This window comes from Panulirus ornatus, chromosome 16 (genome assembly GCF_036320965.1).
Source record: "Panulirus ornatus isolate Po-2019 chromosome 16, ASM3632096v1, whole genome shotgun sequence".
In the NCBI taxonomy this organism is placed as follows: domain Eukaryota; kingdom Metazoa; phylum Arthropoda; class Malacostraca; order Decapoda; family Palinuridae; genus Panulirus; species Panulirus ornatus.
In genome coordinates, this window is record NC_092239.1 from 32,875,103 (window position 1) to 32,901,433 (window position 26,331).

The following is a 26,331-nucleotide window of genomic DNA, read 5'->3' on the forward strand; positions in this document are numbered from 1 at the left end:
ACATAATCTACTGAAATTAGTGGTCAAGGAGAAACAGAAGGAGCGATAGCTGCCTCAAAGCTGCACCAGCCACACAGAAAGGGGTCCTGGGATATATATATATATATATATATATATATATATATATATATATATATATATATATATATATACAAAACATAACTAAAAACAAAAATGTTACGGAATCAAATTGTGCTATATTTTCTATTTTCAGGACGCACCGAAACACTCAGTATCAAATCATCTTGGAGACCTGACTTCACTCCAAATGACGCCATCTCCGCCTGCACTACGTGGCAAACAAATCAGAAACTCGACTAATCGGTGGCAGTTAGCCTTGAGACATGAGGCTGGGCGACAATGACTGCCTCATGGCACCTGAAGTTTCCGTATTTGTACCTAAACACTATCAGATCAGCTTATAATGGCAACCTTGGTAGCTTACTCAAGGAAACTGGTGTGTAATGTCAACGACAGGACGTTAAGGCCTGTGATAAGGTGTCCAGTCCTCAACGGTACAACGAACTCGCTAATGTTAACAACACAACGAACTACGGGAAGACACCCACTGCGCGCGCACACGAACTATTATACGTTGGTGTTTCATGTTACGTCATACTTCTTCAAGACAAATGTCTAAAAATAATCGCAAAATATTTTCACCTCATCATTCTATACAGTACACTGTCGCAACAGACATGTACTTCGTCTGGTCCACTGCATAAAATGTGTGTGTATACACACAACCAGCAAATGAGTGTAAGTGACAAGTGACTATTGGGAAAGTTCAAAAGATAAATGCTTCACTATAAGAAGAATGACAACTCAGAAAACCTGTTATGGCACATTAATAAACCCTGGATGTCAAAGACTAGCTAGACGTGTACGAGCACAATTTCCTCAACCACCAAGATAACAAAACATAAATGATTCAAAGCGTTTACAGCACTCTATACCTGTAAACAACTAAGAAAAAAAACATAAGAAAAAAAGTCAATAGCCTATACGTCTTCTGCGAACAGTAACTGAACGGAGGAGGAAATCTAGCGAAGGTCTTCCACAGCCTGAGACACTTACAACACAGGCCTGGTCCCCAGCCCTCAACCACCACCACCACACCTACCGTGTAACGGTAGCCATGATCCAGTAACGTGTGTGTGTGTGTGTGTGTGTGTGTGTGTGTGTGTGTGTGACAAATACATGGGGCCCTCAGTCCCCATCTGTTACCTAACACATGTATCACTATACTGTCCCTTTCTTTATTGATGCCAACTCATCCTTTATTTTGCTTATATCAATACTACCAACACATGAGGCCTTAACCCCCTGTAACCTGCATTACTTGACTTCGTGTTTATGGATGCCTATTAATCCTGTATTATCTTGCTTATATTAATCTTCTGAGTGCATGGGGGTTTTCAGCCCACCTCTCTATCTCGCATCATATTCACAAGTGTTCGCACTGCTCTACACACCGATATCTGTCGAGTGTATACGTCTTCTTGCTCACGTCACAGTGAGCGGGGTGGGCAAGAGAGTGAAAACGCTTCCACTCAGTCACAAATGCTATGTTACCTTAAAATAACGCGATGATATGGACTCACCAAGCTGATGGACAAGGGTGCGTGCGTTAACACAAGCCAGCCATAAGATTATTTACAACAGATATCTCACAATGACTACCTGACATATTTCCGAGTGCGACTCGACATGAATTTCGGACTTTGAGAACGAGCAAGCGATAACCACGTAACACTTGACCAACAGCAAAATCCTAGGCTACAATCGGTGTGACTCCGGAAATACGATATATATATATATATATATATATATATATATATATATATATATATATATATATATATATATATAAAACTCTCTTACAAACATATGAAAAATGTAAAAATTTTGTCGCGTCATATCACAAATCGAGCGTTTACGTTCCTGACCAAAAAGGTCTCTCTTTTCCTTCTTCATCCATCATTGCATCATAAGTGTACTTCGCATAACACCAGGCGTCCACGGTATTATGTATCAAATCAGTCACCGACATCAAATCCTCGTCACGTTTTCTATTTGCACAACCCGCAATGAGGAACAGGAAACAAATTGTATTTCAAAGAGCATGAGAAAAAAAAATGTATAAATATAACTTCCTCTTCAAGGAGCAGGAAGATACCCTAGCAGGAGCCAGAACACAACGACCACAAAAACATCTTGAACTTGGCCACGAGACACCTGTCCCGTCCTTCCAACTAAGTCCACACTTTCCAGTCTTTCTATGATACACTGTCCTGCCATATCCAATGTTTTGACATCTCTGCTCACAGTAATGGGCCTAAGCGAATATCTGGCGGGATTGAGCGTTATTTCAGCGAGAGAAATGAAGCGGTTTTAAAGTGAGTTGGACGGCAGGCGAACCTGGGCAGGAAAGGTCAGAGGGTCACTTGGTTTGGGCCGTATAACTTGACCTTCTGCTCCTTTATCTTGATAACCTTCGGACTTCAACTAATCTGCGACAGATAAAAAGAAGTTCTGGAGTGTGGCGCAAACCCTTGGAGTGAAGATATATTGGTGGTGACCGCTGCACTTCATATGACCCTTAGCTGGTGGTGTGGTGGTGAGAGTTGGCGGTGAAAGCGATGGCGACCGCCAACTTTCCCTGGTCCTCATGGTGCAATGTGGCTTCCCCGCCGACATCAGAGAACTCCCATGCCTTCCACTTTCCAGTACCTAACAGTGGTACCTCTTCTGTCTCATCATTTACTCATATCCCAACAATCCCAAGCATTAAGATTCTCATCGTACCTTATCTTCTCAACACGCAATCGCGTTACCCACAGTTGAACTGTAAATTCACACATCACTCAACCATTAGACCCTCTAATGTGACAAACGCAAAGCCTGTCCATTCAAAAGGAGAACCATCAATAATTATTGCAAACAAATTCTGAAACCAGTTTCCTACTTATAGCTGCATAAATAAAAACTGTAGGCCATGACCTTTTTCAGTGTATTATACACCGAGCTGTGAAACCTCTCTGTCCCTAAAGAGAATAAAACTTTATGTAGTATATAGTCAGTTTTTGAATGTAGCCTAAACTAAATACTATATACAACACTCTTACCCACCCATACCTTCATCCTACCCTTTCACTAACACACATAGGGGGGTATACCAACAAATACTGAAACATACACTTCAAAAACAACAAAATTCCATTAAACATTCTTCACCTTTACCCACTCTTCTTTAAGAGCCACTGGACCGCATGACTCGTCACAAAGAAGCATTGAAATACATCACAGCAAATCTCCCCCTCCATCTCTCTCTCTTTAAGTACGACGGCGTTGGTAATGGTGGGTGCTGGGGTGACCTTGAACTGTGAGTTGGGTCTGCGTTCTTCTGTCTGTACCTTGCACAACAACAACTGCCTCCTGCATCCCAGTCCTCAGGCAAGACAAACGGCAGGCGCCTCAGCAAATAACACATGCGTTATCAACGCATCCAAATGAATAACGCTCGTAGTTAAACAGTGAACTTTCAGCATTACTTCCTCATCCATGTTGCAAGTGACCGATAAACGCGGTCAAGTTAACGGTAAACTGGCATTTTTCAAATATAATAAAAACAGGTCTCGCGACAATATGTCCAGGAGACGAATCATGACGCTAACTTATGAGACAAATGTTGTCCACGCTGATCGTAGAGGATAGACCCAACGAGGAGAATTCCTAAGCAGAGAACCATGAGGACTAACAAGAAATAAACGTGTCTTAATTTCATCATATGAACCACAGGACTCCTTTTGTGGGACTCACCACAGGACTCCTTTTATGGGATTCAAGGTATTTCAGGTCTGCGCTACATCCAGTAGCAGGGAAATTATGGATTCCTTTGGGTGAGAAGTTTCTCAGCGAGACTGTCCTGTAATAGCACGAAAGTGCACTTGGTAACTTATCGTGTTTCATTTTCCCCGTGGACTCATAGGAATATATATATATATATATATATATATATATATATATATATATATATATATATATATATATATATATATAATCTAAATACGCCTAGTAGAATGGAAGCGCGGCCAGGTTTTCTTTATTTTTTTGTCAAAAATTGAAGAAAAAAAAATCTAAGCATCGAGTTTTCGTTGCTGCTGTGTTCAGTGAAAACTATCTGATTGGCAATGCTCATCCTCTTAGTCTTCAGTGGCCAGAAAATTACAGATATCACATAAGCTCGCATAAGTCTATAATCTTTTGATATTGTACACTCGTCTACTACACGCCAAAAGTGGGTACAATCTCAAGATCTTTAGGTATCATCATCAACTTTTGTTTGGTCTGTTTTACATTTGTCTAGAACTCAAGCTTCCCGCTACTTCAACAACAAATATGTCGACACGTCTCGTGTGGCTCCTGCCAAGAGCACTTCGATGGAGCATTCCTCACAATAACCTATAAATGAATGCTTTTCTTCACAGTATTTGAATAATGAAAATGCTGTTATCCATACCCATCGTTACGTACGTTGTAACACAGAGGATGAGCATAGAACAGAAGACCTAATGGCCGAAGACCTGGATATATGCTGAACGAGATGTGCTGACAAAATAAGAAAAACTGGATACACGTCCGGTGTTTCGAAGGTCATAGAGGGAGGGAGAGAGGTTGCAAGTGTTCAGGGCACGGCCTCAGCCACATGAGGGGTCAAGGTTCACTGGGGAAAGGAGCGCTCCTAGTCGTATACAGGCCAGCCCAAGGTCACCTACCAGCACCTTGCCGCGGTTGGGTGACTGAATGACAACAGTGTAGTCTCAACTGCTGCTACTACCAAAGACAATAATCTGTCTTGTCAAAAGTAAACATTACCGTAGGTAAGTCAACCTGAATTGTAATCAACAAAAACGTAATAACCTGTTCGTCAAGAATAAGATTTTGCTTTCAACTCTAAACAAGACCCAGGTATAAATCTCACGCAATTCCTGACCATTCACTAGTCGTGTGCATGTGAATAAACGGTACTTCCTGTCTATCACTGATCAATGGAATATGAAGTCTGTGTACAAAACAATAGAAGAGAGGTGGCTAACACTGGAGAGCAGGAAGATTGGTGGTGGAGGAAACTGAAGAAGAGTGATGAATGACACAAGAGATGGAGACAAGTAACGAAAGGTAGAGACAACGTGAAGATGTATAGATGACACAGTGTAATGAAGAGACAGTGTCAAGATGTATAGGAAACACAATTCAGACGGTGTCTGGGTGGAGCAAGAGAGCTACAAATGATTACATGTGAAAAACGGAGGGACGAAGAGAAAATTATTTATAAATAAAAAGTTCTATTAATAATTTCATGAATCTACGGATGAAAAATTAAAGGTAAAGTCACAAATAATTACAGAACTCCGAGGAAAATGTAACGGAAACAGATGTGGGTAAACATCAGGACGCGAATACTCAGCCTAAGAATGTTTACTTGACAAGACTCGGGGTACCCCAGGTTGTGCAGGGGCTCTAGAGCGTTCGTACCCTGGCAAAATTCATATCTCACCCAGATGGCCTTGACTGAGGCTACGTTTTGCCCGTGCCATGTCGGCCAATAGAATAAAAGAAAATAAAAAAAAAAAGCCTTCCATATCATAGTATATCATTTGATGTACTCTTTCAAGCTAAACACCAGATGATATCTAGTGATATTGAACCATACAAATACTTCGAAGCATTTCGACTATAACTATATTAATTTTCACCTAATTATCATTCTGATGAAAGTAATGAGGAGGGGGAAAACTTAAGCCATGAAGGAATACTGCTTTTAAAACTATGATTATGGATTAAGTGATAATCAAAATCCCGGATATATAACTGATACATGATCAGTACAGAAATTATGAAGGATATAAAGCGAATGACGAAGATACAAGAACTATGACACGATAAAATATTCTGTGGAAATCACACATATCAAAATCATGTAAAATGACGACATGGTCATAAAGAATGCAAGGCAGATTAGCTGATTTCCATGAATTACTGCGGTACATATTTGTGAAGAATATACTTGACCAGTGATCAGCCCACTATCTGATGACTAAACATGATCAGACCAGAAGCTGCTCGCTAAACGAATCAACGACGCAACTGCCTGCCGTGCAAAACGATGAAGCAGCCAACCAAGTAAATGACCACATTGGTATCTGTATGCCAAGCGATGACCATGTCGCTACCTGCTTGCCAAACAAAAGGACACCTCTGGTCGCCAGAGAACTGATACACCACACGAAGTGAATTATCATACCGCGATCATTCGCTAAAGCAGATAATTCTTAATATGATCATACCGCCGATTCTACTCAACCGTACTGATTAACCGTGCTCATCAAACGACTAATTATCCCGAATATAATCGCCAAGTGAACGTAGATTAATTATTAAACTGCTCACCAAACTACTGATGACAAAGGCAAAAACCTCATTATTCGTCAAACATTTCTAGAACCTAGTAACCTCACCAACAGCCGGCATCATAATATTCTACTGCCGCGAGGTACGTCGATAATGCCTTCAATCTTACTCGTGGAAGATCCCAGTGTAAAAAAAAAAAAAGAAAAAAGTAGCCTATCTCAGCGGTTGTGACGGCGCGACACCATGGCGTCATTTGAAGTCCTTTGTCTCCGGTTCCTTCCCCGATAACAAGTCGATTTCTTATGATTCTCACAGTACGATATCTCAAGTTTCTTCCCCTTCCCTCTTATCATTCTTTTTTTCTTTTATGTTAGATGAGATGGCATCGGCAAATGAAGCCCAAATCAAGGATATCTCATTATATGATATATATATATATATATAATATATATATATATATATATATATATATATATATATATATATATATATATATCACATAATATATATCATAGTCTGAGCCAGGTACTCATTTTATCGACCATCTGGGATGACTGAGGCCTGTGCCCAAAACAAGGATTCAAATCAGCGCGCTCGACCCGAGGCGGCCCGTGAATACGTCACGGTCAGGAACGCTAGCAGTCAAGACCACTGAGAAAATTTGTCAATTAACGTGCCTTAAGACCAAAAGATCCTGACAAAATCAAAACCTGTTGTAATTATGCACCGTTTCATTTTAAATTGGACATTAAAGACACGTAAATAAAAAACGAGAAAATTATAGGCTCTCTGTTCGAACAAGTCTAAATGCGCAGTTGTTTCCGATGTTGAAATAGGGAATATACCACACACGGGGTTACACTATAAAATATTTGTTTAAAAGATTATATAATGAACTATAATCTTGCGCTAATACAGCCGAGAAGACGGGTGTATGTGAAATATATCTATGCACATGCTGACCTATGTACATTTACATAATCATTACAATAATGCAAATATATGTAGGCGACGTAAGGGGAACGACATAAATTCGACTTCTAACCTTTTAACAAACATACTGTTAACTGTTATAGTTATACGTCATGTAAATATAGATCGAAATAAACTTTCTGTTACCATTCTTGTTAGAACCATCTTTGGTCATGATGACAATACAAGAGGGAGCAGGATCGCCACCATGTCACTACCAACAGAGAAGCCGGACACGAGTGTTCCAAGAGGTTTCCCCCCTCAGAAACTTTGCTAACTGGAGGGTGCAATGCGGGGAAGTTCCCGATGGTTATAAAAACCAGCTGCAGTGATGTGCAGAAGGTGAGGAGCATCAGCGTTCACTGGTCGGTCCCCTGACACCTGCCCTTGGAAACAACGCTCACTCTCCATTGGTTCATACCACAAAACAGCGCTAAAACCTACACACGCTTGGCTTATAATGGACAGCAAATGCCTTAAAATCTCTCGATCATTACGAGGCTGTTTACAATTACGCTGAAGATCAGAAATGTTGAAAGTAGAAACAAAATGGGTAGCTTGAGAAGGAATTCCTTTATTTCTTTCTTAATACGGAGGTACAAATAACATTTGTTGCGGATTCATGAGAGAGATATTTGTGGTCTATTTTCATTTACTTTTATGACATTCCTTCCGCGGCTGTTACTTGGAAATCATTATCTTATGTAAACAGTCCTGTTCTTAACGCATATCCCCTCCGCATAAGCTTAAAGCAAAGCATGTTTTCTGCTGGGAATGGAACGCACACGGGGCCAACAGTAAGTCCGCCTACCCACTACCTGTTTGAAACCTGAACGTACCTTCGAGGTTAAATGGATGCTTCATCAGCTTCCACCATACAAGCCCACTGGTAATATCAAATCAATTTCAAAGCAATAACCGAACTATTCTGTCACTGTCATGTTGGGACGGACGTTTAAGAGTAAGTGTCACTGGTACGATCAATTCAAGAATGAGAAAATATTTTTCCAAGAGTCTAAACGACAAGACAGAAAAGAGCAAGGGTCTTTTTCCTAACGCTCGGGGAAGTCCCTCCTGCCAGACCCGCAATACTGGCCCTGTTTGCCATCATACCCCTCCCCTCTCCCTTCCATAAACCTCCTACACCGCCTAACGCTGCCGAACTCAATGTGCAGTTTCACTAAATTAATCTTAAAAGAAAGAAAGGAAAAAACAATATTACAGACACATCAAAGCTGACATGATTTAAAAGATCATTTTACCTAGAGAGGAATTTCAAGGCTGATGAACATTTACTCCGCATGCAACTTTCGGCAAGTAAGAGGTTAGAAATGCATGACATTTTACACACCAACTCTAAATGGCTATCAATTACCACCCTCTATAACTTGCACCTACTCTTCAAGGTGCACAATAACAGTCTGGATTTTAAATTATCTGTGACTCCACTCCCTTTCCAACATGACCGTCAACCTTTGGAATCTACAGAGTTCCCTGGTGGTAGAACCTATGGGGCACTGTAACCCACCTTTCTGGGGAACAAGCAGAATCACTCTCCCCCACACCCCCATTTACTTAGGTTCCTGAGGATAAGCTTTGATATCATATCAAAGGCAAACCTCTTACTAGAAATTAAATTTTCTGCCACTGATAAAGACTTAATTTTTGTAGTTTAGTTTTCAGAATATTTCTAAGACTACCATGAATAACTTCAGAGGAATGATACGTTCCCTTGACTTATTCCACTTTACGTTCTATATATTCTGAATGTAGTTTGAAAACTGATACGTTACTTTTTTTTTTTTCATACATATTCGCCATTTTCCACGTTAGCGAGGTAGTGTTAAGAACACAGGACTGAGCCTAGAGGGAATATCTTCACCTGGCCCCCTTCTCTGTTCCTTCTTTTGGAAGAAAAGTAAAAATGGGCTGGGAGGATATCCAGCCCCCTGCTCCCAACCCTTTCAGTCGCCTTCTACGACATGCAGGGAATGCACCTTGTCTTTTTACAACATTCAAAAAGAGCCTGTGCTAACGGAATCAAATGTCTTTTCATGTCCTATGAAAGGGAGGCTAAAGGATCTCTCATATACACTGCATCGTTCTAATAATTGCTGTACTGCCTGGAGATGGTTGTCGGCACTTGTAAATCCTGTTTGTTTGCATAACTGATCAGAATGTAGTGCGCTGATATCAACTTTACACACGTGTGTGGGTGTGTGCATGTGTATATATATATATATATATATATATATATATATATATATATATATATATATATATATATATATTTTTTTTTATTTTTTTTTTTATACTTTGTCGCTGTCTCCCGCGTTAGCGAGGTAGCGCAAGGAAACAGACGAAAGAAATGGCCCAACCCCCCCCCATACAGATGTACATACACACGTCTACACACGCAAATATACATACCTACACAGCTTTCCATGGTTTACCCCGGACGCTTCACATGCCTTGATTCAATCCACTGACAGCACGTCAACCCCTGTATACCACATCGCTCCACTTCACTCTATTCCTTGCCCTCCTTTCACCCTCCTGCATGTTCAGGCCCCGATCACACAAAATCCTTTTCACTCCATCTTTCCACCTCCAATTTGGTCTCCCTCTTCTCCTCGTTCCCTCCACCTCCGACACATATATCCTCTTGGTCAATCTTTCCTCACTCATTCTCTCCATGTGCCCAAACCATTTCAAAACACCCTCTTCTGCTCTCTCAACCACGCTCTTTTTATTTCCACACATCTCTCTTACCCTTACGTTACTTACTCGATCAAACCACCTCACACCACACATTGTCCTCAAACATCTCATTTCCAGCACATCCATCCTCCTGCGCACAACTCTATCCATAGCCCACGCCTCGCAACCATACAACATTGTTGGAACTACTATTCCTTCAAACATACCCATTTTTGCTTTCCGGGATAATGTTCTCGACTTCCACACATTTTTCAAGGCTCCCAAAATTTTCGCCCCCTCCCCCACCCTATGATCCACTTCCGCTTCCATGGTTCCATCCGCTGACAGATCCACTCCCAGATATCTAAAACACTTCACTTCCTCCAGTTTTTCACCATTCAAACTCACCTCCCAATTGACTTGACCCTCAACCCTACTGTACCTAATAACCTTGCTCTTATTCACATTTACTCTTAACTTTCTTCTTCCACACACTTTACCAAACTCCGTCACCAGCTTCTGCAGTTTCTCACATGAATCCGCCACCAGCGCTGTATCATCAGCGAACAACAACTGACTCACTTCCCAAGCTCTCTCATCCCCAACAGACTTCATACTTGCCCCTCTTTCCAAAACTCTTGCATTTACCTCCCTAACAACCCCATCCATAAACAAATTAAACAACCATGGAGACATCACACACCCCTGCCGCAAACCTACATTTACTGAGAACCAATCACTTTCCTCTCTTCCTACACGTACACATGCCTTACATCCTCGATAAAAACTTTTCACTGCTTCTAACAACTTGCCTCCCACACCATATATTCTTAATACCTTCCACAGAGCATCTCTATCAACTCTATCATATGCCTTCTCCAGATCCATAAATGCTACATACAAATCCATTCGCTTTTCTAAGTATTTATATATATATATATATATATATATATTTTCTTTCTTTTCTTTCATACTATTCGCCATTTCCCGCATTAGCGAGGTAGCGTTGAGAACAGAGGACTGGGCCCTTGAGGGAATATCCTCACCTTGGCCCCTTCTCTGTTCCCTCTTTTGGAAAATTAAAAAAAAAAGTGAGAGGGGAGGATTTCCAGCCCCCCGCTCCCTCCCCTTTTAGTCGCCTTCTACGACACGCAGGGAATACGTGGGAAGTATTCTTTCTCCCCTATCCCCAGGGATAATATATATATATATATATATATATATGCACACACAATATCATCATCATCATCATCATAGCCTCTTAAAAGAGTCCAGTGTTGGAGGCACAGTTTTTCACCCTTACTCATACAGGAAAAAAAACTGAAAGAATGTTCACAATGCCCACTGGCCTTCTCCCAAAAAGGTAATTTATTGCAGCAAATTAGTGCTCACACAGGGAATAAGTTATATGAATGTTCACAGTGCTAAAGACCTCCCAGAGGATTCAGTTTATAAGAAATATGAATGATGATACTGCCAAAAGACTTTCTCATTGATGAGTCAGTTGATGCAGCACATGCTTATTCATATAATGAGAGGAGCCATTCACATATTCACACTTCCAAAAGTCCTTCTCCCAGAGGATTACTGAAATGTAGCATGACTATTAACACGGGAGATAAGCCACACAAATTTTCAGTGCTAACAGAACTTATTCTTGTGGAGTGGTCTTGTGTGGCATGTGACTTCATACTGGTGAGAAGCCACACAAATACCCACAAAATCAAGAGATCTTCTTCCAGAAGACTGATTCTCCAAAGGACATGAATACTTGTATAGCAGAGAAGCCAAATGATGTTTACACTGTAAAAGACTTTTTCCCTCAAGATTCATTTTAATGCAGCATATGAATGTTCATACAAGAGAGAAGCCATATAAATGTTCACAAAAGTTCTGCAAAAGGTATACTTTAGTGACCCACATGACCATTCATACATGAGAGAAACCACATGAAAGTTCACAAAACCAAAAGACCTTCTTCCAGTGAGGTCACTTAGTGCAGCACACAATCACTCACACAGGAAAGAGGCCCAATGAATGTAAAGTGTTAGAAAACCTCATCTCAAGTACACCACATAAATAGTCAATCAAGAGAGAAGCATACTAATCTTAGATTGCCTGAGACCTTCCAGAGTAGCTCAGTACAGCATGTATATTCATGCTAGAAAAAGCAATAACAATATTCAAAACAATAAAAGACATCCTCCAACACGATTAATTCACTGTACCACAAGATTGTTCATACAGATGAAAAGCCATACAAATATTCCCACTACCAAAAGACCCTTGACTCCAGGGGGTAAGTAGCGAAGCTCCCTAACAGCACAATCTCCACCTTATACCACATCATTCCACTTTGCTCTATCCCTTGGATGCTTCTCACCCTCCTAAATATTCAGGGCCTGGTGTTAATTTTACTCAGAACTAGAGCACCAAGGTTCCTCCCTTCCAACATAGCACTCTCTCTCTCTCTTTTCTCAGCCGGTTATATCCACATGTATTCAGACACCCCACCCTGAGCCTTCAGGGAACTATCCTCACTTGGATCATTCCTCTGTTTCTTCTCATGGAAATTGACAATATAAGCTAATTCAAGACACTTTTTATCTTACCCATGATCCTTTAATGAACACAACACATCTTGATTATCAGCCAAACTTATGTTTTTCATTTTAATAATTCTAGTTACTCAAAATGGTTTCAATCCCTAATTCCTGAACAATCCAGTCTTGTGCCTTACCACATGTTCATTCATATCTATACTTCTATATCAAACACATTGCCTATAAATTCAATAATTTTCTATGATTTTAAATTCTGGCAACACTGTCTCCCTATGTTTCATAATTCTAATTTCTTCATCATTCTAAATTCTAATTTATGCTAATAAACTACAACTAAATCTGTGATAGTTTAAGCACATCATAGCCTGTATATCCATATGGCATTTATTGCCTACTGCATCTTTCATTACAACAACCTCTCCAACATCTAAGCAGTGAAATCATTCTGCAACAAGGATCCTTCCTATTAGGAAGGAATGAACTTTAGCTTATGCTAAAAAATTCTATTACTTTTGAATTTCCTAAACCTGAATGCAGCTAACTACAATGACTAATATACATCTAAAACCTAGTTGTATTCATTCTTTCTACTAATCTAAAATAAAAACTTTCATCAAGCTTACCTGCCTCAAGACCCTTACGAAGGGAGAACAGCGCATGGAAGTTGAGGAACGCAAGATGTGGCTTCCCCCAACGATTATCTACATCCTCTACATCTTCCTCATATTTGATCCAACGGGCTGTCTCCTTCCATTCAACGCCACCTTCAGTATATTTCAACTCATCCAACTCTACAAACACCTTAACAAAGACACAAAAATGCAAATAATATAATACAAGTTACGAAGCATTCACTGATAACATTATCTATCTATATATATCTCTGATGCCTGTTCCCTTTGGGAAGTCCCTTGAAGGGGTGGCCATAACTGGTGAATTCTGATGCTAACATAATATAATATCCTTTATGACATAATATACAATGTAACCCTAGGGCATGAAAGCATTACAGTATTTATGTGAAGAATTCATTTCTCTCAAAATACTTCAACAAAGTGCTATACAGAGAAAATGATTAATTTTCAAGGGTATGTCTCACTTAATAACAATCCTTATTCAAACTACCTTTAAGTAAATCATCTGGCAAAGATTCTAAACAGCATGAGCTGTGTCATTCATCAACTAGTCTAGTTATTTTCAAGGCCATTTTTTGATACAGTGTGTCACTTTGATTACAAATAATATATCATGCAAAGCTAACACCATTTCAGAGAATTTTATCAATAAAAAGCATCTATGTAGTATATCAAACTCATTTTTGGTGAAAAATAAGGTACAAAACATGCATGTCTAAGTCACTGAGACAGTGCTGCTCTTTAATTCATGAAATCTAACTGGATACCTGATACCTTAAAAACCACAGTGTCTTTGAAAATAGATTAATAAAACTGTCAAACTGATCAACAAAATTCTAAAACCAATAAAAACACTTTACTGAAAAAATCTGTCTGTATAGTGCTTACCATTTCAATTACATCAGTTTATCTGTTCTGTGATTCATGCCACTAACAATTGTTTTGTTACTGCCAAACTCTCCCACAATGAACTTAACCAATGCACCTCCATTCAATTTTTCAATAATTTTAATTTGTTTGTAGACTTAAACAACTATAGTTAACTCAGTTGCCAAATGAACTAGCAACATCTCTTTCTCTGACATTCTGAATTAAGTTTACTGGAAAGATTTGCTACAAAGTTCAAAAAGGGGACTATATCATCAAAGAGAGTCAGAGCTTGGCCTAAAGAGTGAGGTCCAACTCAGGCTGCTCCATACTACAGTCAACAGGCATGGTTATATGGATCATACACTGGTCAATCTTGGCCTTCTGGCCAATTTCAATTGAAGGTTATCTAAGATCACTTTACTCAAAAGTTGTTCTGAAGTTTTACCTTCATAGATGTATTCAAAATATCTAAGCTTAAAATGAGGACTGAAACAGTTACATTCTTTTGTAATATGAAAGCAAGGAACTTGTGAGAAAGATTAGCTGCTGAACAATGTTTCTCTTGGTAGTATAGAAAACAGATAATTCTTGAATGCAGTTGGTATCAATCCATCATGAAAACATTCAAAGCAAATGCTACAGGTTAAATCTACACCTACATAACATGTGGTGTTATTGCTTCTTTTGATTGTCTGACCTCAAAATGAACAAGTTCTGAGGAAAGCACAAGATGCTTTCCTCTGAGATGCTTTGTGAGGAGTGTTACAAATATATGGTGTAGGAAGAAGGCGATTAGAAGTGGTGAAGAATTTCAGCCCCCCCACTAACTACAAGTACAAAGTATTTTACAGAATCAAATAACTTAACCATCCTACGGTAATATGACATCAAGTCAATAAGTTTGATCCCAACTCTACTGCTTGATAATCATAATAAAACTGGAGTCAATGACAAACAGAATACTGCAAAAGCTTTTGGCAAATGTGACCATGGTGAAAGAGCATATACAATGGATAATGTTGTAACACCTAGTAAAATGGGGAACTGTGTTTACAACTCAAAAACAACAACAACAAAAGATTGCATTCAAATGGGTGTCTTGTGGTGCCTACACAGTAAAGAACTTGCATTCCCAGGAAACTATGCTGCATCTATTTCATTATCTCACATATACGGCAAATGCAAACAATCCACAGTTGAAGATACCCAAAATAAGTATGAGTCAAAAATACAGAGTACATACAGATTGGACTTGAACATCAATCAACAATGAACATCACTGCCACCCTCTTCTTGAGAAATTCAACTGCAATCCCATCCACTCCAGCCACTTCACAACAATTCCCTTTATACAAGACTTTAAACACCTTTCTTTTCACCAAAACATATAGTATGATTCTCTTGCTCTGTAGATCTGCATGTCCCAAACAAACTGACATCTGCCAACCCATCACACAAACACATTCAACAGTCCTTCAAAATCCACACTTCATCTCTTTTTTTTTTACCCCTTCTTTGCCTGTTACTAATTCCCCATCTGATTTCCTAACTGAAGCCTCAATCTGCTCTTTCTCTCTTCACACTATTCACTTCTCGTTGAAACATTTTTTGTTCATGCAGGCTACTGATAATAATAATAGTAGTAATAATGATAATAATAATAATAAAGGATGTGAGCTGATGTGGGTTTCTTCGTCTGTTCCTAGTGCTACCTCACTAACAAAGGAAACAGCCATCAAATATGAAAGTATGAAAGAAACAATAATCATAATAATAATAGTCATTATTATTCTCTTGTACTTGATCGCTTCCCACATCTGCAAGGTAGAAGCTACAAGAACAACAATAATAATAATAATATTTTAAAGAGGAGGGTAATGTGTTGGAAATTAAATGTTTGAGGACAAAATGTGGTTAGGTCATTTGATCAAGTAAGCAATAAAAGGGTAAGAAAGAGGTGTAGTGATAAGAAGAGTTTTGGTTGTGAGGACTAAAGAGGAGGCGCTTAAAGGGTATGGACATATGCGGAGAACATGTGAGGAGAAGTTGACAAACGGGATACATGTGTAAGAAGTGGAGGGAACACAAACAAGGAGACCAAATTGGAGATGGAAGGATGGAGTAAAAAAGGTCTCGATTGATCGGAGCTTGAACTTGCAAGGTGATGAAAGGCATGCATGGAATTGGGTGAAAAGCCTGCACAGGATAGAGTGAAATGGAACAATGTGGTGCACAGGGGGTCGAAATGAAGCCAATGGACTAAACCAGGGGAAGTGAGTCGACCAAGGGAAACCAGACCTGGATGTGGATAGGAAGCTGTGATTTTGGTGCATTATACAGGTTTCAGTTTTACCCACATCAATCTAAAAACACTCACCAATCGCTGACTTCACTCCCAACGCATTTCCAAACCATTCATCCTCCTTACCCTTACACTTTGTATCACTTAAAGCCAAAACAGTCTAGTTTCTTTCCCCAAACATACTATCTATCTCTCCTCTCTTCTCATCATTATTACACTCACACACATTTAGACAACCCAACATGAGCCTTCAAGGAGGATGAGCACCCCCTGCCTGGTTCCTTCTGTTCTTCTTCTCGAAATTGAAATACAAAAAAGGAGAGGGTTTCCAGCCCCCCCTACTCCTGCCCCTTTAGTCGCCTTCCATGACACACAGGGAATGCAGAAGTAGAATTCTTTTTATTTATCACCACATTGTTCATGGTAAAGTAAATGTGTAATGAAAAATTCATAGTTTTTGTCCTATCCATAAAATCAACATATGGCAATATGTGATTGTGAGACAGGAGATTTTGGTCCAGACGTATGTGATGTGATGCACTGATTCACAAAATTAATACTGCAATACTCAAGGGTCCATTATATGTACATGTACACATACTGCCCTAAAACAGGTTTTGGAACCATCAATTTATGCAACGTAATGACAGTATCAATATCTTTAACTATATTACTGCCTAGACAGTAATAAAATCTAAACATTAAGCTCAACAAAAAGCTTTTGCAACCTTAAGAGTGGATACAAAAGAGATTATGGAGAAAAAGATCTGGATCACAAAGAAATGGATAGTTCCAAGTGGTTTGTGATATATACTAGTCAGCAGAACATGGTAAGCTTATTCATACTATGGGTGACATGGATGAGCTTCTAATACTACTAAAAATATCCAGGATGGACTATTGCTCTAGCTATGAAAAGTTTAGCATACGACTTTAAGGAGTCAAACTGAGTGGGCAAAAAGATGCAGGCAATCATAGTTAATTTTGATAAATACACCCATCTAGAGGCTGAAATTAGAGTGAACACTCCTTCTATATATGGCTAGCTTAAGCAGCTGTTTAAAAAATCAATTACTTGCTCTGCTGAGAGGTGAAATACTTCAAACAGCTCTTGATGGGGATACATCCAACAAAGAAACTGCACAGCAGTAACAGACAGTCAATAAAATAAACAAAATTCTTTTGATGGAATCAGTAAACATGCTGGAAGAAAAACAGCAAAGCAAAATCAAACTTGAAGTATCTCTCTAAAAAAAAAAAGGAAAAAGAAAAGTTAACTGTGCAAGGTTCACGTAACTCTGCCGTACTAGAGTTAGCATCACTCAGAATCGAGGGAGAACATCTGGGTATTGGCAAGAAAAGAAAAATCAGTTATAGTTTACTGTCCTGACCTTCTTAGGTTGCAGAATAATACTGCTGGTTCTCTGACGTCTGCCAGCATGCTGTCGGCAAAAGAAAACTTCAACAAAATATGTTAAGATTCTAATCATTGGTGAACCCACTGTCTGAGCTGTAGTAGATATTGTGGGAGCTACTGTGCCTTACTTTTCACACAATTCCAAATACATCATAAATGTGATAGTTTCCAAACAGATACCTGGTGGTTGTATCCCTACTTAATAAGTTAGGAGGAGGTCTGGTACCTCGAGGCTGTGGTCCTACTTGATAAGTTAGAGGGAGGTCTTACAAGGTACATTTAGTAGAAGTGACAAACTCTATGAGAATACATCTGAGAAGAGAACTTGGTTACCTATGAGAAATCAGTCATATATATATATCGTGCTAGCTTTTGACTATTCAGACAATCATTACAACTCTATATCATGCAACATGCACTGAATTAATAAATCAAGAATTTCTTTTTTGAAAATCTTAGAAAAAACCAAAGAAGATCTCTTCATCAAAACTTGTCCATTGACTAACAGTGATAATGCCAAGAAAACCATTATGAGAATATGACTAGTTTTTGTGAATTCTTGGAATGTGTCTGCAAGTAGTAATATACGTTTTGAAGGATAAAAAATAATTACTGAAGGTAGAATCCTTGAGAAAGTAAAAGAGCACTTGGTTGGTGAGGGGTTAAAACATGATTTTACCCAAAAAGTTAGGATATATCCATGAGGATTGCCCTCTTTTGGCAACCATAATAATAGAAAAAGACCAGGAGATGCCAAATCAATGAGACCAAAAACCATACAGGAACCTAACTAGATCTACAATGCTGTGATGGGAAGGCATACAGCTACCACTATCATTCAGTAAATGCTGGAGTCAAGGAATGGTAAAAGAATCAATACCAATTGTCTATGAAATGTGGAAAAACAAAAGTTGTTCGAGATATGGTTGACCTTCAGTGTCAAACACTATCTGACTGTTGATGTCCAAAAATAACATCCACAATAAAGGAATTGATTCCATTTTCCCTGATATGTACAAAGTCCTTCAACTTGATCAACCAACAACCCAAATGTTACAAACTCCTGGGAAGAAAATATGAAAAAAATTATTCTTTAAGGCTGTTTATCCACGAACATGACTGATCAACTTGAAGTGGAAAAAAAAAGAGCATGAACCTTTTTTGTTTGTTTTTCTAGCGCTACCTCACTGAAGCAGGGGGTAGTGATGCTGTTTCCTGTGGGGCTGGGTAGCAACAGGAATGGATGAAGGCAAGCAAGTGTATATATGGAAAAGTCTGTGTGTGTATGTATCTGTTGATATGTATACAAGCGTATATGGGCGTTTATGTACATATCCATGTATATGAAAGGATGGGCCATTCTTTGTCCATTTCCTGACTCTACCTCACTGACACAGGAAACGGTGATTATGTATAATGAATAAATAAATAATAAATAAATAATAAATAAATGTATTTTGAGTGATCGGGGCCTGAACATGCAGGAGGGTGAAAGGCGGGCAAGGAATAGAGTGAATTGGATCGATGTGGCATACCGGGGTCGACGTGCTGTCAATGGATTGAATCAGGGCATGTGAAGCTTCTGGGGTAAACCATGGAAAGTTCTGTGGGGCCTGGATGTGGAAAGGGAGCTGTGGTTTCGGGCATTATTGCATGACAGCAAGAGGCTGAGTGTGAACGAATGGGGCCTTTGTTGTCTTTTCCTAGCGCTACCTCGCACACATGAGGGGGAAGGGGGATGTTATTCCACGTGTGGCGAGGTGGCGATGGGAATGAATAAAGACAGACAGTGTGAATTGTGTGCATGTGTATATATGTATGTGTCTGTGTGTGTATATGTATGTGTACATTGAGATGTATGGGTATGTATATTTGCGTGTGTGGACGTGTATGTATATACATGAGTATGGGGGTGGGTTGGGCCATTTCTTTCGTCTGTTTCCTTGCGCTACCTCGCAAACGCGGGAGACAGCGACAAAAAAACAAAAACAAAAATATATATATATGTATATATATGTGTGTGTGTGTGTGTTAGAGGTGGAGGGAACGAGGAGAAGTGGGAGACCAAATTGGAGGTGGAAAGATGGAGTGAAAAAGATTTTGAGTGATCGGGGCCTGAGCATACAGGAGGGTGAAAGGCATGCAAGGAATAGAGTAAATTGGAACGATGTTGTATAATGGGGTCGACGTGCTGTCAATGGATTGAACCAGGGCATGTGAAGCATCTGGGGTAAACCATGGAAAGTTCTGTGGGGCCTGGATGTGGAAAGGGAGCTGTGGTTTCGGTGCATTATTACATGACAGCTAGAGACTGAGTGTGAACGAAAGGGGCCTTTGTTGTCTTTTCCTAGCGCTTCCTCGTGCACATGAAGGGGGGAGGGGGTTGTTATTGCATGTGTGGCAGGGTGGCGATGGGAATGAATAAAGGCAGACAGTATGAATTATGCACATGTGTATATATGTATATGTCTGTGTGTGTATATATATGTGTACATTGAGATGTATAGGTATGTATATTTGCATGTGTGGACGTGTATGTATATACATGAGTATGGGGGTGGGTTGGGCCATTTCTTTCGTGTGTTTCCTTGCACTACCTCGCAAACGTGGGAGTCAGCGACAAAGCAAAATAAATAAATAAATATACAAATCTCTGAAGAATGGTAGCCCAAGCTGCAGTCTGCCAAGCTTAGTCAAACCCTAACCAGGCCCAATAAACCACTAATTTCCTCATGTGTCAACCCTTAACAAAGATTCAAAAAGCTTATGTGGTATATCTTTTATCAAATTTCTATCTTAAACTGTACTGGAAAGAACTTAACTCTCTAAAATTCACACAGCAGTTCCCACTGGAATGGTCTTCTAAACCAAGTCCAGAAGGACAAGGGTCAGGAGAAGATTGGAGACTCTTTGGAAGCTTACACTGTATCTAGAAAGGGTGATATAAAGGGCAACCCGATTGTTAAGGATATCAATAACAGAAGCCTCATACGAAAAGCTTAACACGTGATAAGGATAAACTGTTTGTGATGAATCATTTCATTTCTGCAATAGTTCTTTTTTTTTTTTTTTTTTGCTTTGTCGCTGTCTCCCGCGTTTGCGAGGTAGCGCAAGGAAACTGACGAAAGAAATGGCCCAACCCCCCCCCCATACACATGTATATACATACGTCCACACACGCAAATATACATACCTACACAGCTTTCCATGGTTTACCCCAGACGCTTCACATGCCCTGATTCAATCCACTGACAGCACGTCAACCCCGGTATACCACATCGCTCCAATTCACTCTATTCCTTGCCCTCCTTTCACCCTCCTGCATGTTCTTGTAACCATGTATATAATGGATTTTTGGGATGACAAACATCCTGGGAGAAGTTACACATACTTTTAGTTATGTGACCACCTGAAAGGTATAAGCACCAGTACGGCAACTTTTGAAATCTGCTCACTCCTTAGTCTATTGGGAGAAGCACTGCATCATCTCTCTAAACAGTAGAGACTTCTACTTTCTTCAAATACATTCTCAAGAGGTTAGACCATACAACATTGGGCTGGCAGCTGTCAGTCAGTCTTCCACTAAAAAACACAATAAGTGAATAAATTACAGCAGTTCTATAAACAGAGCTGTGGTGGCCACCAAAGTTACCTTAAACAATGTCTTAGCCTGTGTTTTGTTCAAAAATATCAACTGAACCAATGAGAGAAGGATGAGCCAAACAAAGCCACAGTCAGTACTTCTGTCAGCGATTTGCCCCAAAAGAAAATGCTAAAGTATTCACCAATGCTAAACCAATGAGTATTTCCTTGCTTAACTGAATATGTACATACAGTATCCTGTTTTCATCATATTCAAGAAAGTTCACTGTTGTTAACCAATAATGTACAACTCTGCCTCGTACTATATAATAATGCCATCCACATGCCAGTACTTCAAGATTTAGATCACAGCTCGAGCTGAGAAAGATGGCATGGAGATGCAAATAGAACAACTAAAAGGTGACAAACATATCACACTTGAGCAAATAATTCTGAAAACCAAATGTAATTTGCGACATCAGAATTATAAATATAAGAACAGTGTATAAATGGAAGAGTCTCTAAAGATATGACAAAAAATATATGAGATATAAGTGAGGAGGTTCTCTATGAACTACTTAACCATAAAGAGGACTAACAGGACACTAACAAACAAAAAGACAGAACAATCTTTCTATATATTAATTTCCTTCTTGCAGGAAAAGTGTAAACCAGACTTCTAGCTACTTTCTGATACCTTCAAGAAAAGGAATATTTGCACCAACCTCATGAGGACTGTGGTCATAAGCTTTCTTGACGATGGATGACTGGCGACCTTTTTTCACTTCACTCTTTTTATCACTCACATGAATGATGGATGAAACTGAGGAGCGCGCTCGCACTCGAGGACGTCTGTATGCACTTGGGTCGTCAAATCTGTGACCTATGGAATAAGAAACAAAACCCTTAATGTATGATAACTTTCTCATACTGTACTTCTTTAAAGCATCATTGAGAGAGTGTATGAGAGACAGAAATTACATGAAAGGTAAATATGTCTAAACTGTAGCCTTGATTGCAAGTTATATGTAATATACTATATATTCATTTTCCCCATCACCTTAAAACAAGATGGCAAAGGAAAATCAACTCCAGCCTTTCACAGAACATATCAAATGTTAAATCATTGAAAAATCTAGCTAAAAATTGTGAGTATTATCTTAATGATTCTCCTCTCAAGGATTTTTTCTTATGAATTTGTTCATATTTTAGTCACATGTCATTTGGAAAGTGTGAAGAAGATTAACAGAAACATGAAGGTAAAAGAATGTACAATCATAATTATACATGAAAAGTATTTAACGCACATGTCAAACACCTACACTTTCTTAATCACTTTAAATCAAAGGGGCAACAATAAAGAGACTCCAGGTTTTCAGAGAATGCATCCATGAGTACAATGCTTTAAAGACAATATTTACTACCACTTATTTTTTAAAATGTATATCATTCACAGACTACTATCCTCTCCTATGCATTTCATATGACTTGCACTCACATCACACATGCATTTATATTCATTCAAATCATAGATCTTTCAATTGGACTGTGGTGTTTCAAGAAAAGGGAAACGAATGATGTATAGAAAGTGATAAATGTATCAACTGTGATTCAGCCCTGCAATAGTGAATTTGACCAGATTACTATTTACCCAATTAAAAATGCTTCAATGGTCCAATAAATAAGGTAGAAGTGTAAAGTGTATGAAAGAGAATGAGTATTCAAGTGTGGGGAGGGAAAGAGAACTAGAGTAAGCAGTAGCATCATCATCCTTGAAGCGAATAGGGTTAAAGCGAAAGAAAGGTCACTTTTGGAGACAAGAAACAGTTAAAACCCTGATGGACACCAATGTTGATGAGATAAGCAAATATAACAAATGTGCACCCTAAATACAACTGAGCACTCAGAACAAGCACTGGCTGCCAAGCAACAATAAACATTCAGCATCTACACAATAAAACAAAAATAACTCCTTAAAATCACACATGTATATGCCCAGCACTCATTTTTTAAAAGAGTGCTAGAACCCTCCTCCAAATCCACTCTATAACCAACGGTCAAGCCCATAAGTAGCAATAAAAATATTACCCCTGCTTCACACTTCAACCACTTATACTTAAGGCTACAACCCTCCCCCAACAAACACAATAATGACAATACATATACCCACCAAAATGACTTGACATGCAATAGTCACATGCAGACCCAATCCAGTATTACTCTCCAATTCACAAGACATACATCCAACTGATACAACACTCCCCACAGGAATAAAAGTTACAATTTCTCATCTGCATTCTAGAAATCACACAATCCTCTAACATTATAGACACCATCTTGACACATCACAAGACCCCTCATGCCTAAGATTCAACTTCCATAGTGAAGACACTGAACAATTTCTCCTTCAGTGTCCTGCATCAACCAAAAGAAAATATCATGAAAACTTACTTGACATATCATCAAGGTCATGTTCAATTAAATACTGGGCTTCTTCTGCAGTTGTTGGAGTAGAATGCTGCTGAAGACTGTACTCACTACCAGCATGACGACGCCATGCTGGATCTTCCACGCTGTTGTGACGACGGCTCTTGTGTGAGCGCCTAAATAATTACAGGGTATACATCAATACACAGCATTCAAGGTTTGGAAGTCTTAAAAACTATCTTATTTCAAAATGAAGCTCCTTATCTAAAGATAGAAATCGTTTATCTATCTCTACATCTCTGACACCTGTTTCTTATGGAAACTCCCTCAAGGGGATGGCCACGACAAAAGTCTCCATAACTAGTGAACTCCAGTGCTACTGTTTAGCTTTTATATGATTCTGTACAGGTGTTCATAGTGTTGACATCAAAGAATTAAAGTTCAATATAGCCCATGCTTCTTACAATGTCTCAATACAGCATAAATTAGGTAGTCTACACTTGTAACACTTATGCAACGAAATAGAACGCATTTTACAAAATGATGTTATAATCCATTAAGTAGTAGCTGGTAGGCAGCCAGCAACTAGGGAGGTATGTTACCAATACCACCCGCCTGGGCATTGGTGGTTTTTTTTTTTTTTTTTTTTTTTTTTTTTTTTTTTTTTTTTTTTTTTAGTGACAGTTGCATAGTGAGCCAACACTTCAGTGGTTGTCAAGTTGCACTCCTCTGACCCAGCTACCTGTCTTTCTTTTCTGCCTCACTCACACATGGAGGGCTGGCTTTCTGTCCACAAACATACAATCTCTCCCTGTTACACATAATACTTGACAACACTTAACTCACACAGCTCATTCTTCATAACCATAAACTTTCCGGCAATGAACACTAGTACTGCCTTTTGAAAAAAATGGTAAAAGCAGAAGATAGTAGTAGTAGGTAGGAACATCTAGGCAGAAACATTAGGTAGAAGTAGCAGGCAGGAGCATTAGGTAGACACAATAGGTGGTAGTAGTCAGTAGGAACTAAGAGTGAGGCACTAAAGACTAAGAAGTGGCACTAGAGTCCACTAGTTATAGAGGCTCTACTGCCGTGGCCATCCCCTTGAGGGAGTTCCAGTTGATACAGGTGTCAGAGATATATATAGATACATAGATGTTAAAATCCAATATAGTCAATGATATAAACAAGTAAAACTCTCATGCTCTTTAAATAAAGGAAAATTTGAAAAAAAAATGAGAAGCACACTTGGGAACTTACCTACGACGTGTTCTTTGCTCCAAATTGGGTTGTTCCTCTTCACCTACAGTGAAATATACATTTTTTCATTAGTATCAATGAAGTGACTCGGTATCTCTTAGATATAGAATATTCTTTTGATATACTGTACACATGTAACTGGAAGTATCACATTCATTTATATTTCAAGATTATGCAGTGAGACACAGTACTGAGAGCATATAACATTTGCACAGGTTCTAATACAGTGCTATTGCTAACTAATTATCATGCTTAAAGAATATACGCAATCATATTAATATCTCATTATAAGAACAAATATCACTTTTTAACATGAAACAAAAAATGCACTTGTTCAATCAATTCACCTAAAACAATAATTACTTGAGCACAGTGACTCGTACTCTAACATAAAAATAAGCAACATATTTTGAAGCTTTAACTCTGCCTTTTGGAAAATTGTGAAATGCTTTACATCAATATACATATTTTTCATATATGTTTGCCATTTTCCGCATTAGCGAGGTAGTGTTAAGAAAAGAGGACTGAGCCTTAGAGGGAATATTCTCACTTGGCCTCCTTCTCTGTTCCTTCTTTTGGAAAATTAAAAACAGGAGGGTAGGATATCAAGACCCCCCACTCCCTCTCCTTTTAGTCGCCCTCTACAACACGCAGGGAATACGTGGAAAGTATTCTTTCTCCCCTATCACCAGGGATAATGTTTTTCAATATAAATCCTACAATATTCAAAGGAATTAGATATCAAAGAAGAAAGAGGAAAGATGTCCAGCTAACTCAGATCAAATTTGTTGATGAGATATCAGCTCATTCATTAATATTTGCAAATGTTTACATCATAAATATCTGCAAACTTTTACTTGTCATCAAATCCATCTCTTATTGATGTCCAGATATGTTTACTTATGAGGTTTTGTCAAACTTCAGTCAGATTTGTTCAGACTATTCCACCAACCCAGTCTTACCATTCTAATGCCAGCTGACCTAAAAACATGCATGATTTCAATTCCCAGAAACTCTTTGAGAGGTAAATGAACATGCAGTAACATTATATAACAAATACCAACTTTGTATACTGATAAAAAAAAGTGAAGTATCTAAATCACTGATTCAATATTTCTGATTACCAGACTCTTGACATTAGCCAACGATACAGAAGCAGCATATGTTCTTCAGTAAATGTAAAGCGCT

General features: G+C 38.9%; 1 protein-coding gene across 5 annotated transcripts in view; it reads right to left on the reverse strand.

Moving 5' to 3' along the window:
• Window positions 1-26,331, reverse strand: part of LOC139754224 (band 3 anion transport protein-like) — a 475,361-nt gene that overhangs the window by 120,653 nt on the left and 328,377 nt on the right. For 4 of the 5 annotated variants that reach the window (XM_071671517.1, XM_071671516.1, XM_071671519.1 and 1 more), the window contains 5 exons: window positions 25,144-25,186; window positions 23,908-24,059; window positions 22,182-22,339; window positions 17,849-17,899; window positions 13,274-13,451 (listed from right to left, as the gene is read on the reverse strand). In XM_071671517.1, the coding sequence (XP_071527618.1) occupies window positions 13,274-13,451; window positions 17,849-17,899; window positions 22,182-22,339; window positions 23,908-24,059; window positions 25,144-25,186 (582 nt within the window). The remainder of the gene's footprint in view (window positions 1-13,273; window positions 13,452-17,848; window positions 17,900-22,181; window positions 22,340-23,907; window positions 24,060-25,143; window positions 25,187-26,331) is intronic. The other variant, XM_071671521.1, reaches the window with a different exon arrangement.